General features: G+C 37.4%; 1 protein-coding gene across 1 annotated transcript in view; it reads left to right on the top strand.

Annotated features, from left to right (window-relative positions):
* Window positions 1-20,969, top strand: part of FRK (fyn related Src family tyrosine kinase) — a 49,728-nt gene that overhangs the window by 13,830 nt on the left and 14,929 nt on the right. Inside the window, exons 3-5 of the mRNA XM_074150901.1 lie at window positions 9,251-9,372; window positions 15,590-15,753; window positions 16,386-16,554. Of these exons, the coding sequence (XP_074007002.1) occupies window positions 9,251-9,372; window positions 15,590-15,753; window positions 16,386-16,554 (455 nt within the window). The remainder of the gene's footprint in view (window positions 1-9,250; window positions 9,373-15,589; window positions 15,754-16,385; window positions 16,555-20,969) is intronic.

Below are 20,969 nucleotides of genomic sequence, written 5' to 3'. Positions count from 1 at the left end.
TTTAGTTTGTATGAAATCAAAATATTTAACATAGGCTCAAACAAAACGAAGGGTTGTATTTTGTTTTCAGTAACTTAATCCTTTCTGAGCAATAATGAAAGAAAAAATGCTTATATTTTACTGGACACTCCATTTGAAAACAGAACTAAAAAAACCCTTAAATGTGAAAATTTTTCACATTTAATACCTTTTCAAGTTAAGCTATAATATGTTGTTCAGAAAATATATGGAGAAGTATAATTTAATTTTCTTTCTCTTTTTTTTTTTTCCTCTCTTCCTTTATCACTTCCTATATTCTGCCATCTCACCAATAAAACTCTCAAGTCTAACATAAATTTAGTATTTATGGAAAAACGCCAACCAATCAGCTATAATTTGTTGACAAGAACATTAGCAAAATGTTATCCAAAAGCCAAGAGTAAAATGGGATCTGTTATTTTCCAAAACTGTGTATTTCGCGTTGTAATGGTTATTTAGGGAAAAGTCACTCTGTCGATCTTAAAATACAGAAAACGTGGTGGAACTTAGAATGTGTTGTTACAGTCAGACTGTCACTTTCAAACATACCAGCAGACTTCTACATATGTACATTATGTATATAACATAAACTAATGCTGCTCTGTTGTTTTGATAGATCTCTGCTGCTTACATAGTGTAGAAAGGAGCTTTTAGTTTTTCACAACTGTACACATGTTCCATGTTTTCCCCCATGGAAAGAAAACCGGACTTATTCCACTTACTGTTATTGTGGAAAGACTTAAAAGCTCCGGGCCCCACACACAATGCGTGTGGATAGTCTTTGTTACACTTTGTGATAAGTTATTCAATAACAAGGATCCGAGCAATACTCATGACTCAGATGTTTATGTATGAAGCAAATCCATTGTGGCTGCCAAAGGTTAAGTGTACTGACCTACATAACCATCCACGAAAACCTGAATTTCTAGTTTCACTTGGAGGAAACTAGTTTCTGATTATGGTAAATAAGTAATCAGAACTGAGCTGTGTCACTATACACGTACATTTTAAATGATTTTTTGTTTCAAATGTTGTCCAAGTCAGGTACTTTCTGCAGTGTGTTAAGATTTTAACTGATATTAACTGATTGTCTGACTCACTTGTTGCTAATGGTACTTTGGTGAGTAAGGTTTAAACCAGCACATTTAGCAGTGACCTTTAGTCAATAAATATATGATGAAAATAAATGTATTCCCTTGGCAAGTACAAACATGAGTGGTGTGATGAACTAAGAATGGGAAAGGGAAAAGATATGTAGAGAGCATTCCTTACAGTGAGAGTTGGTCTGTGAAATTGGTTCAGGAGATATTCTGTGAAACTGTTTCCCCAAAGACACATGCCCTGTGGGAGCAGGGTAAACTGGAAACCAGCCTTTTCTGAGCAGGTGCAGCAGCTCAGGCAGCAGCAGGTTATAGCCCCTGGGCAATAAATGCAGTCCTTAGTTTTGTCTTGTCTTTATTTTCTCGTCATTGTTGCCTGTTAGCTCTGGCTTTCTCCCTTCTCCCCATCCATCTGCTTGATACTATTCTACAGTCCTCTCTGCTTTGAATTTTTACTGTCCTGTTTTCTTCCTCCCTCCTGCAGTGTCCTATGCATTCCTTTTATCATTAGCTTTAAATTCCTTCCTCTTAAATTTTATCCTTGTCCCATGCATCCTTCAGTATCTGATAATAAATGCGGATGAGAGACAGACAGCATTAAAAACAATCCCGGGCAAGCCTGTAGAAGGAAGTAAGGAGGAAGGGCTCTGTTTCCAAAGCACCTGAACCCGGATCTTAGGTTTTCCAGCCTCTGTGCGGTGAAAGTCTGCAAGTCCTAGAGTAATCCTGGACCTTTCACTGTGTAGATTCTTGTGCCATATCTGGGAGGTTAACCATCTTCATGGTTTAACTTGACTACAGATTTTTCTCTTTTTTTGTTTGGCTTTTTTTTTTTTTTCAAATCCATCATTGGGTTCACTGTAGAGTATAAAGGGAAAATTGAAGCAGCCAGTGCTCATCTCCCATGTTCTCCTTCATGCATGCAGTTCATCATTTGTAAAGCACATCTGTTTCTTAACTATGTTATATCTGGAAGGCTTTCAACTTTGAAGTGATATTTCCTAATTTCTTGAAATGTCAGCCCTGGGAGAAATTATATTACTTCATTAGTCTTATAATTAAGGGAGCCTAATATTTTCTATCATAAGAGCTTGTTTAGTTGCTTGTAATTTTTCCAGGCTTTACCTGATTGGATGTGAATTTTCCAGAGTTGGTACCAGGCACAAGCCGCCTCTTTCTGCCAGAAAGCAAAAAATGTGGCTCAGAACAATATGAGAAATCCTGTGAGCATGTACTTTGAAGGAAAAGCTTGGTATTTGGTAGGGGAGATTGCTATATTAAAAGTGTGTGCTTTTTTGCTATCTCAGAAAAAAAAAAATGCTTTAGACTAACCAAGCCTATGAAAATAAAATTGCACTTTATATGTGGTGACCGAACAGATTCATTAGAATATGACAACTGCTTTGTATATTTTTGATATTTTGGGAAAACCCAGCAAGTGCTTGGAGCCTTCCCCTCAGCACAGAGGGGATGTGCTGGTGGTGCCCTTGGTAAACTTCTGTCACTGCTTCTGCACTGATGTTTACCCACAGCAGACTGCAAACCTGGCATGGATTAAAAGCTGTCTCAGCAGCCCTCTTTGTCCTGCAGGGATGATGGCAGTGAAGAGTGCCGCAGGAAAGCCTGTTCAGGTTTCCATGTGCTGAGTAAGGGCAGTGATCACCGGATGCTCATGTGATGAAAGCAGTTGAATAAGACCTTGGAGGGTCTCTCTGTCTCTCTTTCTCTGCCTCTTTAGTTTTCCATGCATCTCTCCTTGTCTTCTGTGACACGGAAGTGAGCAGCTATTGATCTCTGAATAAACTGCTACATACTGTATGATGCTAAATTCCCTGAAAGGTAGGCCCTAGGCATTTCAAATTGGACATCCAAAATTAGTAGAAAGTGCTTACAATAATGTCTTACTGCTTTAGTCCCTTTCTGTGATGTTTCTCACTGTAAAAAATATTGTACAAGCAAAAGTGCAAAAGGAAATTAAGGAATGTTCGTAAAGCATTCGGATATTATAGTCATGAACACTATAATAGAAGCTGCTAGGAAATTAGCCATTCATGTAATTTTATGACTTGTATTGAGAGCAGAGACTAAACAATGTGCGGTAAATAAACTCCATTTACGCAATGACAAAACAAAATAGAGGGTAACTATTCAGTAAGCAGCATTCATATTAACACTGAGGAAGCAGTAGATGTGGCCATGTAATTAAAGATGGTATCGCGCTGGATTTTCCTGAAAATGGCTGAGTGGATGCCATGAAAACTACTAATGCTGCCATCTCCTAGCTTTGGGGTTCTTGCAGCTACAGCTTTCTATGACTGTAGATTTTGAGGCATTTAAAATTTATATACCGTTGAAGCTTTTCTTTATTTGTTTTAGCTATTGCACAAGCTTTCTGCATTCCAGAAGAAACTGGGATATGTTCGCTTTCCATATATATACACAGTATCTATTTTTCTTTCTCCTCACCAAAGACTGCTCTAATTGCAGTAATTCTTTACTCTCCTTAGTCCAGAAAATCTTCTATTCTCATCATAGCCTAGCACTACAGACACAGTTAGCACAATCCAGTTGATCTACTGGAGGGCCAGCTAACCTGTTTGTCATGATAATTTCTTCCATAATGGAGAGTTCTGGTCAGGAAACAGAACCCTCACAGCTGCTGAAATTTAGCAGTCTCATGAGATTTACCCTAACATGAGAGGGTAAATCCCAGTTGCAAGCACTTAAGAAAAATGAGAAGTGAGATGCCCTCATGCCACAAAGTGCTGATCCAAGATAGAATCATGATGTCCATTTTAACATCTTCAGTGTTTTTGAAAATAAATTTCGTGTGACTGATTTCTTACTATTTCTTGTGTTATACCTCCATGCTCTTTGAATGACCTTGGCATGTAGTCCTTCTCAGCAATTTTTCTCCCTTTTCTTCCCCTCATATTCCTGTTGTAATGATCATGGTTTCTATATGCGATTATACCTTGCTGCTGACTCAGCATTCAGTATTTTCCCTTTCAGTTGGGCATTCACAAACTTCAGAGTATGTCTCAGACCTCTGCCTTTAGCCTTATCTTACCTGCAGTGTCCTGCAACTTGAATGAGAAACTACAATAATCCGCCTTCATCCCAGCTACAGCTAGTTATAAAAGCAAATTCGGTCACTTCAGATACGACCTTGTGGAGCTAATTCTGACTTTGTTCTTGTACATATTAATCTAAGTAAAGGCAGAGGATAAAAGTGGGAAGTTGTGCTCTGGTGAGCCGTAATGGAAATGTGTGACATAGAACTCCCACATCATTTTCAGTGCTGGACTTCAGTGTGGATATCAAAAGAGCAGTGAGGGATCTGCTGAAATTTCCAAGCCAAAGGTCGCAGCTGGTGTTTGGCTTAGTGATGAAGATCTTATCCGCATCCCAAAGGAGGATACACACGGAGTCCTTGATCATGAGTTTAGAGTTTCTGTTGAGTAGGGCTTCAAAGGGACTGCCCAAGGAAAGGATATGCTGCCAAGAAGTGTTTTGTCTAGCCCATGACTGGGTGGCTCTGGCTAAAGCTCAGCATACAACTTGCTTTAGACTAGGAGTTCGTGTGTTTGGGACTTAGGAGAGACCAAACATAAAGCTCCAGTGTAAGAGGGGAGCTGGGGGCTGTAAGAAGGCTCCCCAAGGAATGTTAGGCTGACAAAAAATGTTTCCCTCAGCTTTTTCATCTGGACTGTGGCTGGGTGTCCTTTTGTTTGAGTTTAACTCTGGGTATTGGATAGAGTTAATTTCATGAGAGAAACAGATCCTGTAGTTCCCAGATTAGTTGAGATCCTCTGTTAAATCTTCAGTCTCTACCTCAAGTGAGTGCATTGCACCAATGACAGTGACATGATCGGAAGGGGATATTCATTAATGAGAGGGAACAGAATGCAAGGGAAGAAAACTCATTTTGCATACTCATTTTTAGATGGGGATATTTGTGCTTTTTGCTTTTCCACTGGGATTTTATCTTCTAGGCATGTTGTCAAGCACTGGAAACTTTGCCAGTGGTATAGCATTGCAGAACTTTTCCTCTCTATCTTTCTTTGCTTTAGTGATTCTGTCAGAGGCTATGCAGCATACAATACCCTTGGCCCCCATTACTCTTCCTGTCTTCCACCTTCCAGATTAAAAGTTCCTGCCATATCTTCCTGCTATAAGAAAAAAAGTACAGAAGTAGAACTATTTTTATTTTAGCTGATTTTTATGTAGCAGAGCACAGGGAGACACAAAGCAGAGCCAGGTAAGTGTGGTTTTGACACTTAGACAGAGATCAGAAGTGCATTGCAACCTGGAGGACAGAGAACTTCTGAGCAAAGATGGTGGTGGAGCCAAGTGACACCATCAACTTCTGATGAGCTCACGACTCCGTTTTGATTCAAGCTGGACTGAATGGGGAGGCAGGGGTGAACATAGGTGATATTTCTTAAAAAAATTGCCCTTCAGGAATAACCACCAGCATTCACATTGATGAAGATATAACCTTTCCTTTGCTGGAAGAAAAGGGTCATAGGATAGGAGTAATGATACTGTCATGTCAGGGAATATCCCATGACAAAGCCTGCTATGACACATGTGTCCATCCTGTGGTCAAAAACCTGCCAGTGGAACTGAAGACTGATAGACATGGGATCACTACACTCTGAATGACCACAATGAACTGCACTGGTATTCTAGTATTGGGCATCATCTGCACCGTGGAAGACTCTGTTTGTTATAGACCTATATGAAAGTGATCTTTGCTGTCCCAAAAGTCCTCCTATATAAGGTGGCCAGAAGTGACCTGGAAGTAGCATGGAATTTTTAATAAAGGGATTCCTGAGAGGTATGAATGATGGTGGAAACAGGATTTTGAGGAAGCTGCTTAGAAACAATGCCCAAAAAGCAGATCTGTCATCTTACACTGAAAAGGGAGAAAGAATGGGGTGTTGGACGCAGTTCTGGCCAAGAAAACATGTTCCTGACAGAAGAGCACTACTTCTGTACTAACCAGACAGCTCCTGCTAGAAATGGAAACTTACGCTGAAGTCTGAATGCACTCATCTGTGCCATACCTGGTAATCTACTAAGCCTGCATTGATAATTGTGACCCAAGTGATCTGGCTGTGAGATGAAGCTCAGAGTGAAACTGTGTATGAATTGCTAATGCAACCTTCTCCTGAGCTGTGTGGGGCCAATACAGCGCACTGAAGTCAGAGAAAGTGCTAGTTAACTACTTAACTTGTGCAATGGATGGCGCTTGATGTTTTAGTCCTGTTTTTCCAAGTGCTCTGTTTCAAAACCTCCATCTAACTTTGAGCTATAAAAACCAAATAGATTTACTAAGAATTGGGTGTTGTTTTGGTTTGACCTTCCTATCCCACAGAACAATATCTCATGGTGAGCAATTACTTTGATTCATTATTACTCTTTAGAGTACTTTTTCTTCTAAAATACACACTTTTGGATGAAGTAAAATATTAAGACTTTTGAAGCGTAAATTCAATCCCTGGAAATTGAAATAAGCCCTTCACGCTTTATAAAAGGAATTTAAACTTCCATTTATGATGGAAATGGTACTGCAAAATTAGATGTGCTTTTGTTAAAAAAAGTGAATAACACAGTAAATTATTTGCTTTGAGGTTAAGGGGCTATTTTTTCACAACCAGTATTGCTTTTGGTACTGTATGATTATTATTGCAAACTCAATGACTTTGAACTAAGAATCCCATACTCAAATGCTGTTAAAAGTAATTTTCATTGTATTTTTCTGACACATATTAATCAGATCATATGAAGTCAGGCAAATGAGGTAATATACAATCTGAGTCCACTTTTTGCTTTCCATAATAATTGCTTTGGTTACTCTTACCTTCTCAGATACTGTTGCTCTAATTATCTTATTTTGCAAGTCAAGATCTTTTTAACTGCTATGTTTATCTGGAGTCAGAACCTACATGTTACATATTCTCCATATAAACCTTAATGGCAAATTTATATTGATTTAAATAAAGTTTTTCTAACCTAAAACAATAAACATATAATTTGAAATATTTTCAAGTCAAAGGAACAGATACATATGCCCAAATGCAGTATGTGCTTATGCTGTTTTTTTTTCCCAAAATAATATTCTGTATTGTAGATATGTTTTTACATACACAAGTGTAATACTGTTTTAAATTGTATTTCCCAAATAACCTAACAGTTTCTTCTTGTTGCATACATTGTATTACTGCTTGTTTTTTCAGCTTTAGCAATATGAGCTACTAGCAGTGTATGTCATGTAAAGACTATCTGGAACATAAAATTCGATCTTGCTAATTGGAAGCTCCTTTGGCTTTGATACAAAATGAAATCCTTTTGAAAGGATGCTATTCTCTTAACCATGAAGAAAGGAGACACAAAATTAAACACCTTTTATACACTCTTATGAGAATCAGTCACTTTGGACATTACTAAGTGATATCTTGTAATTCAAGGAGAAAAATATCAGTTCATTTATTTTTGAGATCATATAGTTTATTAGTTTTCAGATGTTATTCTCAGAGCAGTTGTATTTAGAAATGTCAGAAAGATTCTTATTCAGTTTTTAGGGTAGACCAATTTTCTTTGGGACTTGAATAGAGTTGAACTTGTACTCTTTCCTCTCATTCCTTTGATTAGAACCTCAGACAAGGATTTGGACACATTGATTACTTAGTTTTCTACAGTCTAATTAATGAAGCAATTTAATTAATTAGTTGAATTAATTAGTATGTTTAACTAATTAAAATTATTACTAACAAATTCCAGCTTTTTAATGAGATTCCTTTCCTTGCCAAATGTGTATTAAGACCTATTTTATCCAAATCATCTTCAAGTTAGAGGATAGGAATGCAGTCCAAAATCTGGGTTTCACTTTCTTTTGTTAATAAAGCATATTCAGTTTAGGTCAGCGCCATCTGTATTTGCCTCTTTTTATTTCCTCTTTATTCATACAAAACCATTCTTCATTCCTCATGCTTGCTTAGCCAAGGTGTCACCCAAAATGTTCTCATTTATTTCCTCCATTCCTCCTAGTGATTTCAAGCCTTACAGATACTAAAGCAGTTTGTTGATGACTCCTTCTGTACTTTCCACTCATAATTAACAGATCAAGTAGTTAGCTGAATAGGCAACTTACTTATGGTGCAATACTGCAATTGATTTATCTTAAAAGTTTGCATAATAGGTTTAGCTATGATTAATTTAAAAGGAGTTCTCCTATGAGGATATGGCATGTTTCTGAAAACAATTTATCACCATTTGCTTCAAATGAGGGGTGGAGCTAATCTTGGAAAGAGCTTCGTATGTTTGTTGGATGGAAGCTGAATGCCGCCCCAGCTGAAAATGCTGACTCATCTCAGTTTTATTTCCATTTAATTTACACTCAGCACAAAGCTAGATAGCACTCTCAGAGGGGCAAACTAAAACTATTGCTTAAACAAGTCCTTGTAAAGTACAGGGTTTAGTGAGAGAGGAAAAATATGTTTTAGAAGGTGTAGATAGAAGTAGATTATTACAGAACAGGGATGTTGAGATGTTTGCAGGTATTTGAGGGACATCTTGGTTTTGTTTGTCTGACAGCAGCAGAGCTGAAAAATTGCCAGTAAGTCATTTGAGATACCAACGAGGCAGTGGAATGGGGAAGGCTGCAGAGTGGTTTACATCTTGGAACCTAAGAGCCCTTCTGCAGTTTCGGGGATCTTTCACTTTTAAGATGTTGAGGTGTTAGCACATACCTGTACCTCTGCATAGTTCAAGTGGCATCAATGGACTTGGCATCAATTTCTACCACAGCAGCCTTGGCAAAATTTCTTGGTGAATTTTTCCTGGGACAAGGCCAGTCTGTCACTTCTGAATTCTTGTTCCCTAGAAATCAGTAGGGCTTCCCATCAGCAGTAAAATCCAGATTTCACTCAAATGTGTAAACAATATTTTCTAGCAATAAATTTGTTGTGTAGTTCTTGTTGGCTTTTTTTTCCCCCATGCTATTGGAATTTAATTAGCATAGCACAGATTATCTTTTAGTAAATACGTAGCATGTTTATAAAAGCTAAATTGTCTTCCTGGTATGTTTCACTGACTGGTAAAATTAATGTTTTTTATTTGTTCAGATGGTTTTTTGGCCCAGTCAAACGAGCAGATGCCGAAAGACAACTGTCATACCCTGGAAACCGAGCAGGAGCCTTCCTAATTCGAGAAAGCGAAAGTCTAAAAGGCGAATACTCACTTTCAGGTATAGTCTCATTTTTTGTCTCAAGCAATGTTTTCAAAATTTCTCAGGTGATTCGGACTTTTTCATTTTTGAGAACAATAAAATGTGGTCATGAAAATGAAATTAAGTTCATGATAATATTTCTTTCTCAGGAGATACATAAAGAAAACTTGGCAAGAGTCACTTGGGTTTTTACTAATGTTTATTTCGTAGGCTTTGTTTATTAATATGCTCAGAAGAGAAATTAACTTTCTTATGATCAGTACTTCTAGCATTCCAGCTACCTTAACATAGAAACTATTTTCATGATTAAAATGCCGAAAAATACATTACAGTTGTACACTACTGTTCTGATTGGTACACAAAATAAAAATCAAACCATGTTGGCAGATATCTGCAGTTTAAGAAAATTAGATTTCTGCTAGAGCACACTCTTAGGTTTATATTTATTTGTTTTCAGGGGCAAAATGATAGGAAGATTGTCAAAGTTCTAACTTAGAATCAGTCATATTTCATTGAAAAGTTAGTTGTAAACATCAGTAAAAAGTTAGATTTATGATGATATGGGTTTTGAAATGTACTTAAAGTCCTTTATTTGAATCCAAAAGACTATAGGGTAAGGACAACTACTTGATAGTAATTTTGCTTACTCACATATACGTACATCATCTTTTTAATGTCAGAGATATTTGCCATGTTAGATAATAAACATGATTGTTCATTGGTTTTTTTCTGTGAACATTTTCTATCAAACTTGTCATACAAGTGTGAGTCAGGAATATAATGTTCCCAAGACAATGGGGCTTTACACCCAAACTTCCTAATGTGCTCCACCTATATAGTTCCATACACCAGTGAAGACTCTTGATGTTTGTGAATAAACCGTAAGTTGTCATGTGCAGAATTATGTCAGTAAAATGAGAGGTGTCTTGTGCATAACCAGATTGTTTCATATTGACTCCTCTTCTGCGTGGATGCTTATGTGTCAGACATCTGAGCATTACACAGAAACACATTAAGCAGCTTAATGAACTTTTGACACATTCTTGGTTTCTTTTTCCAAATCATAAAGGCTATATACCTGCAACGTCTTGTGGTAACGGGAAGGTTGCTTTTTATTGCCAAGACAAAGAAATATATGTTGCCTGTGGAGTGAAATACAGGGAAGTTTATGAAATAAATACGATATTTACAGTTCTGGGAGAATTCATTCCATAGTCTTCAGTTTGCCCTCGAGGAAGTTTGTTCTTGCCAAGAAGCTCTGATAAGAAAAATAACATCAGCAAGGAATCAGACTGCTCCCAAACTGTGACTGAACTGACCCCTCTGTGTTCGCACTTTTATCCAAGGGCTGTATTATTGCTGCATCTATATGCCAACTTATCCCTGTCTTACATCATTTCAGCTTCCTTCAAGTGTTCTTCATCAGTGAACTGATTTCATCCAAGGACTGGGCGAGACCGATAACAGCATGGTGTTACGCAGGGAAGGATACATAGGCCTATATTATCTGCTTAATGCTGGCACTTGAATACACACACCACCTTACTAAAAATCAATGAAAAATCCTGTGTTGTGCACCTAGGGGTGGAAATATAATTTCTTTTCTCTAACTGTAGCCTTCTAGGAAAGATTCAAAATCTTAATTCTTCACTCTGCATCCTTAATACTTCTCTAACAGGAAGGCAGCATTACCTTATTTAAACTATGAAGTGCCACAGAGAAAAACCCAAGAGAATGGAAATAAATATTAGGCCAGCATTTGTGGTAGGATGAGATTTGATATTGCTCTTTATTTTTTTTCCTTAGAAATCATGAATAGAAACTATATTATGTCAGATTTAGTATATTTGATTCAATTATAAAAGCTTGTGGTAGACATTTTTCAGGTTTCCTTACAAGCTTAGGAGATTTGATGATGACTGATAACAGCAAGATACGAAACCATCAGTGTGGATTTCTTCCATGCTGGTTTGTTTGATGAAGGAAGGGAAGAGTGATGCTGAAGAACACAATATACACAAAGGCAAGGCTCCAGCTGCAGGAGCCAGCTCTCCTTCATGCACAAACATGGGTTGTCCCCTGAGTACGCATATTTGTGTCATCTCAGATTTATTAAACATTTGTGCTTTTTTAGGAAAAGAAAGAGAATAAATTCTGAAGCAGTTTGTAGACAGTGAGTATTAATGGCATGATTTACCACTGCAGCCATATCCTTTAGCAGCTTCCCAGGCTTGAACGTAATTTAGCCGTAACATGCTACTTCATCCTGAAGAGCTAAATACTATTTGCTGCTTACTGAATAGGTTTGACTAAATGGTTTCTGTTTGTGTTGTGCAAGTTTTTTTGCTTCCAACCTAATAGTATAGGACATAATGGTCCAGACATTGTATGTCCATAATCTCATTACTTATGTCTACTTTTGGGAGAACTAGCGCAATCTAAAGCAAATGATGAAGTGGATTGTACTGTGGGGAGAATTATTTGAAAGGAAGGTTGTTTAGTCCACCAGATGCTACAGAGAAGGCAGTTTTTCTGACTCCTCTTTGTTCCATCAGAAGGAGTTATGAGACACTCAAAGCTGAGGCAGAAAAGCAGTGTTTTCTTGAGGAATAGTGATTCAGGAGTATTTCTTTTAACAGCTCTTGGATGGCTTCTATCTCTCCATGGTAGCTGATAGACTGACAGGGGAGAAGTGACAACCTAATATTTTGGAATATATCCCTAATTTCGGTTTCCAATTTTTGCAGTGCAGAAAGAATAGACCCCTGAACTCCCATCCTCTGTAGAACTGGTTGGGTTTGCTCTACCTGCTTTGCTGATTTGGTTTCACTCCAGGGTAGATGATAATGACTAGAAGAATGACAACCTGGCTTTCAGAATTAAGGTCTTTAAGAAAATACTGTAGCTCTCTGTCCAGCCTAACATTTAAGTATAATAAAATTAAAAAGGAAAAGAAGTAGAAAAGGATGAGAGATTTTTACCCAAGCACCCATAAACTGATTTTATGATTTTCATGCTTGATTTCTACTCATGAGAAATCTGTAAGAGAGTTAATGTTAAAGAGGGAGACAAATGGATGTCCTTAGGAAAAAAAAAAAAAAAAAAAAGAAATAATCCATACCTTTCATTAAAATGGCACTTTTCACTTCTAACTTGCCTTGATGGGAAAACTCACAATTTGTAAAATTTACATGATAAATGACTATTTAAATTAAAAACAAAAAGTCATATTGAGAAAGGTTTTTCTCGACTGTGAATGGTTAAATGGAAAGCACATCAAACCAGATAGGCCACTGAGATGTGTTGCTATAATTTTAAAGTGTTTGACATTTTAAAAATAGGTTTTCCCATTTTAAAAATGCACATGTTGTTGACAGATTTTTATGTTGATGACTCCAGCATCTGGTGTGAAATGTATTAAATTTTAAACATGTTGGTGCCATCTTAGACATTGCCTCTTTTTAATTAAAAGCCATAATTTAGATGTGCTCAGCTTAATTGAGTGTCATTGCCAATGATAGCAGGAGGCTCTCTACTTCCCCCCTCACTGAATAATGGTATCTGAAAGACTGATTGCATTAAATGACAATGTAAATGGTTTGTGTTTTCCTCCATTTTTTTCCCTGCTCCTAAAAAAGATTGTGTGGTTTCCTCTAGGCCAGATTGGCTTTCAGCATAGGAAAGAAAAGGTAATATTTTAAGGCAGCAGACTGATAGGAGTGGCAAAATGATGGCAGTAGCAGGAGAACAGTTTTGGAGCAGCCCCTGCTCCCATTCTGTGCTGGTGAGGGTGATCTCATGAACCATCCTCCTCCCACATCTACCCTGGACACGGAGACTGAGCGCAGCTCCTGCCAGCAGCACTGCACGGTCAGTGCTGGGGAAGAACTGCTGATAGGAAAGGTGTTGGGACACTGACGGTAACGGTGCCTTAGTGTCTCCACAATTCATTTGGTGAAGATGTTGATGCCACCATAAAATTGAGTTTTGCTGCCCTGAGAAAGGACTAGTAAATGATTTTATTCTCTTTACTGGGGTGGTGAAATGTACTCTTGCATGGCCCAGGCTGATGAAGGTGGGAAGCAGGGAGAGGGGAATGCTTCTGTTAAAGTGAATCCATGAAGAAATCTAATGGGGAGCAGTGATTCTTTTGGGAAGGGCAAGTTGAGGAGGAAAACATTGCAGTCTTTACCCCTAGTTGCTGTCAAACTGTGTGAAGCTGAAGTTGCAATCCTGTCCTGTTCCACAGTCTGATGTGTATGTAGGGATGGCTGGAAGCACCGAGGCGGTTACGTGTAGCTCTTCCCTGAGTGACACGTGCTCTGTGTCATGTTGGTCAGAGGAGCTGTATGATGCCGCAGCTCTGTGAGTGTGCGGTGCAGGACTCGTACAGCCAGACTTAGCCCTGGGGTATGAGTAAACAGTCCCCTGTCAAATGCTGCCCTAACCTCAGCTGTTTATCACAAGCAAAGACAGTATCAGCATGGAAATTGGGTCCAGGTTCATCATAAGGCTTCATGCAAGACTCATTTAAGAATTTATAACACATCCTTCAAACCAACTCTTGCATTATCATTAGCTGCTTCACAAGTAATAATTATAATGCTGCTAATAAACAAAGCAGGTAGTGAAACTACTATCGCTTGTGATATACTGGTGAGACTGGGTTAACACAGGCATCCTTTTGGCCTTTTATTCATCATAAATAGCAATTCATTTGGCCAGATGCACTTTACTGTGAGCTTTGGAAAAGTCACTATATTTCCAGTCTGTTGTTACTGAATTACTCTTTCCCTCATTTTGCTTCAGCCCCATTTCCAAGTGATTCATCAAAAAAAAAAAAAAAGTATTTTATAATTAAAAATACTAATTAAGAGGTGTTAAATTAAAAATAAATGGCATTTGAAAAGTGTGATGTAATTATCTTTATATTATGGAGTTTTATTTACAAATATTCTTATTTCTTGTCCTCATGCAGAATTTTAAGTTGGTAAATCGGCTCTCTCGAAATATTACCTGTGGCAGAGATAAAATCCCCTACTATTTTCAATAGCTCCTGTGTGCCCTCTGGTGGCCTGGAAAGACAATCGCACAGTAGAGTAGAAAAATATTTGATCATACCTGACAGTACTTAGGGAAGGAGAGATTTTTCTTTTTAACTTAATTCCTTAACTAGTAAGAGAAATTATACTTAATATCAGCTTTGTTAATTGCACATAAGCCGTAATTTTCTATAATTTTTTCTATATGCAATATGTAGCTATATATTCTTCTGTTAGTATAACTAAAGCAATTGCCAAAAGTCATGCAGTGCTACAATCTATCAAGGCTCTATCAGCTATAATATCTCCAGGGCAGAGAAATAATTTTTTAGATAATTAGATTTTTTGAATGTAGCAGACTGAGGCTGCTTCAAGGATTGAAAAATATTTCCATTAATTTATTGAACTAAGAGTAGCCACAAGTCAACATGACTAAATTGAATATGTCTGCTGGAATTTTGGCTACTAAAAGGCATACTGGAGGTAAACAGCAGAAAGCCTTTCCCCTACGCCTCTGTTTGGCTTTTCAGACTTTCGTCTTGCGTGAGGGGCCTGAGAAAGGCACAGTCATGGTAATTTCCCAGATAGATGGGTGTGGAAGGAACAACTTGGCCTATTGGAAAGGTGTAATGTTGGGTGATGACCTTGATGGCAACTGGAGCGTCCCCCTCCCCTTGAGAGCTCTCTCCTCACACATCATTGAAAATCACTGTATTGTTTCATTAACTGCAAGGTGGGATAGCCCTCTGGTAGGAACTAAATCAGTTACCCTTCAGTATATAACATAGGCTCTCCATTGCACATTGGAAATAGACAGTGATGTCTCAGTCATGGAGTATCATGCTAAATGACACCCCATGGGACACTACCGGCTGGTTTTGGTGCCTTAAAAGATTGAAAATATGAGCTGCCTCACAGAAGATATCTTCATGTATTTTTGTGTCAGCTCTTATGATGCAAGCAAGAATCTCAGAACCTGAATGGTTGAAGACCAATAGACTAGATAAATTAAGCTATCTAAACAGTGGGCTTTGGTTTAAAAGAGATTTTGTAGAGTTTTCATCTTTGAAACTAAAATAATTTATTTTAAAGTCCTCATAAATACATTTAGGAAAAATATGATGGTTTGGCTGTAAGCTGTGTTGTGCCATTGCTATAATTCCTGGAAACTTAATATATTTAAATCTTCTCAGTTTTTGATGGTGTATCTGTGAAGCACTACAGGATCAGAAAGCTGGATGAAGGAGGCTTTTTCCTAACCAGAAGGAAAACTTTCAAAACTCTGCATGAATTTGTTGACTATTACAGTAAGAACAGTGATGGCCTCTGCGTGGTGCTTGGAAAGCCATGCCTAAAGGTAAGAGTGGATGCTACATTATGCAACACATTTTTTTTTCTAAGCGAACTCATCAGATATCAGTCAGCACGTGTTAACCCCATATCTGCTTCTACCATTTAAAAATGTTGATGATCTGCTTATTCTCAGGAAGTTGTGGGTAGTGCTACGGTTTCATTCTTGAAGTTGACACGTTAATAATAAAATACCGTGCCATTTTGAACAAATCATTGTGTGGCTGGAGGAGAAAATATGCCAAATCATGATTTATGAATTCTTTTTTATAAATGTATATGGAGGTGAAATCTCCAACTTCATAACTCTAGCTGTCCATAAGTAATTACTGAGACAATACCACAAGGTTCAGGCAAGCAATACATCACTTTTCAAAAAGCTTGCTAGAGGGATGTTTCCTAATTTTTATTTTTAATGGCAGGATATTTTCTTTAGAGTATTTCTTATTTCTAACAAAAAGGACCCAGGATGTGGACGTATTTTATGTTCTCAGATTACTTTACCACGTGCGTGTACTCTGAGGAAGCATTATTTATATCAGTTGTGACTTTACATGACATAGTTAACAATGACTTGTATATACTGTTGAAAAAATATCAGAAGTTTCAATTACTGTATTATTTATTTTGTTTTACCAGGTACAAATTCCTAGTACTTTTGATTTGTCATATAAAACAGTGGATCAGTGGGAGATAGACCGGCAATCTCTGAAATTGTTAAAAAAATTAGGATCTGGTCAGTTTGGTGAGGTATGGGAAGGACTGTGGAATAATACCACCCCTGTGGCAATCAAAACATTAAAACCAGGTATGTGAATTACTCTTAAATACTCATAATGTGAAGTGTTAGCAAGGGTGCTCCTTTACTTTTTAAATGCTACTGAGAAGAAAGCCTGTTCATGTATACAACCATTCTTAAAATCCATACATTTAAACATGAAAATTACTAAAGCTCAAGGTCCAGGTATTCTTTGGTATTTTGAATTACAATTTTATACAGTTTTCTGTTTCTGTTATGAGCTGAACTCATTCAACATCTGTATTACATAAAAAGGCAACCCCAGCAAGGGGTTTTGTACAATACTGCATGTATGGAATTGAATGACTACATTTCATCTGTAGGTGAAGTAATCAATTTACTACTGGTTTGTCATCTGTAGAATTTATTCTAGTGATTAGATGCTATATTATAATGATTCTTTGGTAATATAGAACATATACAATGTTAAGTTTGTATTTAAGAAGTGCTTTAATTTTAATATTGATTGAATAAAATTTTTTGAAGTTTTTAATACACAACATTAATACCCAATATTTACATATAATATAGTCTTGTTAATAATACACCTTTTAACATTTTTCTTAATTATTTTTCATTAACTTCAAGTAATTTGTGCATTTTAAATTGACAACTTAAAATATCTGCCAGCAGATGGCAAGAACCACATAGATAAGAAAGGTTTCTGGGATGATATACATGTTTTAAAAACTGATAACAATACAATAAGTTGTTGTTAATTGAAAAAGCTTCTGCTGGGCAGTAATGATCATGTTTCAGGAAGCACAACAGATTCAGATCTTTGTTTCTGAAGAACAATTAAATATACTTGAGCCCAGCTTGAATGGTCTCCTGAACACAGAGTAATTTAAGTATGTGTTTGAGTGCTATCTTGTATCAGGATATTGTTTGTGTTTCGGGACTTGCAGATTGAAAGCAAATAAACACCTTTTTTTTTTTTTTTTTCCTCTGCTTAACTGAAATTAGAAAAACTGCTCAGACTAAATGCCTTCTATAATTCATGTGAAGACAGCATACTTTTTTCAGTGAACTGATACATCTCCCTAGTGACCCAGTAAACTCAGAAATCATCCTCAAATCTCTCTGTCCATTTCTCTTTCCTAAGACAGTATCCTCTAAGCCTATACTTTTTGTGATAGGGATCCATATGCTTATTTTTATTGACTTCTGAAACTACAGGCCTCAAACCAGTCTGTTTCTCCTGGTGTCTGACCCAAATCATTGGGTCAGTTCGAGCCCATTACTTCTTGTCTTATACTAAAGAGTACCTATTATTTTCTTCCTCTTTACAGCAGTGTTGTACACACTAGAAAACTTTTATCAAGTTCCTCTTTGGTCTTATCTTCCTTAGGTTAAACAGCTCAACCGGGTTCTTCATGTAGCTCTCATGTTTTACATGTCCCATTGTTTTCAGAAGATCTTTACTGGCCTGTTTGAGGTGGTAACCATATTTTTTTTCCAAGTATGGTGCTAACAGGAAGAACAACTCTAGATGTTTAAAGAGAGGGATTTGCTTCACATTGCTGACATGGTAAGCCTTTGTGCAAACAGTCCAATGTGATGCATGCCTTTCTTCTCCATATGACAAAAACATAGTATTTCTATCTGTGTTTGCTTTCTTTTAATGATTTACTGCAACATCTGGACGAGTCTGTTTTATTGCAGAAGGCTGAAAGGTTCTTCCTAAGCTGTGAAATCTCTTAAGCAATACTTAAGAAGTATTGTGGAACTTAAGAAATTGTGGAACCATGCTCTCATTTCCAAGCAGAAGCAGATTAATCAAGTAAGGTAATTGCACAGCAAACAATATAGAAGAGCATAATGCAGTCAGTACATTGTAGATTTGTATGTCTGAAGACCAGAAGGGATTTCTGCTAGTTTGAGCTTTTCCGTTGAGCGTTATTTTGCAGTGTAAATCTGTTCTAGTTCATGAATACTTTGCTGTTATATGCCATTACATTTCACTTCTCTGCTGAGACATAGTATTTATATTTAGTCAAAACACAGCTTGTTCTTGACTAGATAATAACTAGAAGTCTTGTCCCGAGATGGAGGCACAGAGAGGTTATGTCTGCTGTCTTTGACAGTTTGTATCAGTGGTATATCAGTACCACTGTATATCAGTAGTATAAGAACGTGGGCCTAATTTCTCATCTGGATTTACCTGATGTCTTCTCTTTAACCCTTGTTATGTCTTCTTGTAATAAAATAAAAGACTTCTTGTATGCATTATGTTTTCATTCCATTCTGGAGTTACATACAGAGCAAATTAAACCAGTTTTCAATTGTCTTTAGAAAGGCTAAATGTAGCTTCTTGTTATATGGTGCTCTCCCCATTTTTCAGATAGTTTTTCTGGATTTACATTAATTTCTAGCTATTGCTACTAAAAGGCTTAAAATGCTCTTGTTTAGGTAGATGACCTTCCAATCTGTAGGAAAAATTAAATTCCTAGAATTCTGGTGAGATGGCAATGATGGACATTTCCCAGAGCCAGTTCTCACTTGATGCAAATGTGTGATTCCTGACTTGTGATTAATTAGGGTATTCAGAAATCTGTTTTCATTCCAATTTGGAGCAAGAGCCAATTTTTCAGATATTGTACACAAACTGGAAATTTCACAAGTGTTTCTTTCAGGAACATTGATGCATAGCGTACTAGCTACATTTTTCCTATTTTTAGGCATCTAACATCTTAGATATATCAGGCTTTTTAAATAATTAGTGGTAAGAAATAAGCACTTAACATGTCAGATAAATCATACTATAGGTGAGAAATGTACATTACAATGAGAGAATAATATGCTATTAAAGCACGTTTCTTTCCCTTGTTTGCAAAGTCTGGACAACTAGCTCAGATCTAGGTGCCTGAATAATTGCCTACAGTTTGGAGGAAGTGAGTCCAGCTACCAGCAGTGTTCTGTAATTCTGCAGAATAGTAACAAAGCTGAGGAAAATGTCAAGCTGGTTAGCCTGGGAGCCCTCTGACCAAGAACTGCAGAGGGTTTGGGGTTCCTAAGGAGGCTATGTTCCTGTGTCTGTCTTCTGATGAATCTTGTGGAGTGTCATTTCACCCCCTGCATTTATCGCTATGTAGTATCTAGTTTAACCAGCTTCAGAGTTTGGGAGTTGCAATCCACTGGCTATGGACAGCAAGGCTCCACACATAGCCCTTACGGACCATGGGGGAGATTTTGCAGGAAAAAGAATGTGACTAGAGATGTTCTCAAATTTTATGAACCATCCTTTTTCAATGGATTCCTGTTTCTGCTAGCAGTTTTTTTTCCATCTCCAAACATCAGAAGATGAAATCTATTGATCCAGAACCACTTTTTCCCCTGACTTTTTAGACTTTTTTCAGAGCCAGTGGTGGATTATGGAGACCTTCAAAATGTCAGACAATTAGTCTGTGATGTTTATATTTATATAAGATTTCTATTAACCTTGCAGGAAGAGTCACAAGACTCATAATTACACTAGAGTCTTTTGATTAAAGTAATACCAAGTATCATCTTTTATATCTTTCATTAATATGACAATATTTAGAACTTTTGGTTATCCTAGACCTCATTTATGTAAGACAGGCAGTCATTAAGCTAAAAATCATAAGTCTTGGTCTTTTAATTAATACCGGCTTTCTGTGTCATCTCACCACTTCCTGGTGTTATATTCAGAGGTTGCACTGTAGCGTTTTGTCCCCCTGAGACAGTACCCTCCATTGCAGAGGATACAGATGGTGGTCATGTTCTTCCATCTCCTACTCTTCTTCGTTTCCCTTTTACCTTCTCTCCTCTTCCCCTTTTCCTCTTCTCCCCTCATTATTTCTGGCAATTTTAGTTCACCCTCTTATTGTTCCTCCCACATACATTCGAGGAAACGTGGCACGGGAAGAGGAGACCCCAGAACTGGTAAGACAGCCTATCAATCAGACATGTTTGCTGCTACGTCCTCTCTTCAATAGTCATAAATGTCCAGAGATTTGAGTTTCCCAGTTTCCCTCATTCTTGATCTTCTATCCAATTGTTCGCACTGTGCTCCTTGGCATCTCCAAAGTAGGACCTGGTCCAGATGAAAAGATGTCAGTGGAGCAGGAGGGTTTTGGTTTTTTGATTGGTTTGTTGTTTTTTTTTTTTTTCTTTTGTGCTGCGGGGAAGCTGAAGAGTTTCTGCTTCCCTGCTCTGTCTGTTCGGTGCTCCCCAGGCTGTCAATGATGGATTTCCTTCTCTACTTGCCCTCTGATTATGCAATTGAGTTTTAATACTCTCCTATATGCCATCACAAATTAGTGTTTACATTGAAAATAATACTCCTTTAGAGGAAAATACCATGACTACATTTTCAGATGTCTATAAAAACCCTTATCTTATGCAGTAATCCTAATGTCAAAGGAAACCTAAGTTCCTAACTTTATAGGAGCATGACTGAG

The sequence above is a fragment of the Numenius arquata genome, chromosome 7 (assembly GCF_964106895.1).
Source record: "Numenius arquata chromosome 7, bNumArq3.hap1.1, whole genome shotgun sequence".
Classification (NCBI taxonomy): Eukaryota; Metazoa; Chordata; class Aves; order Charadriiformes; family Scolopacidae; genus Numenius; species Numenius arquata.
This window is presented reverse-complemented; position numbering and strand designations above follow the sequence as displayed.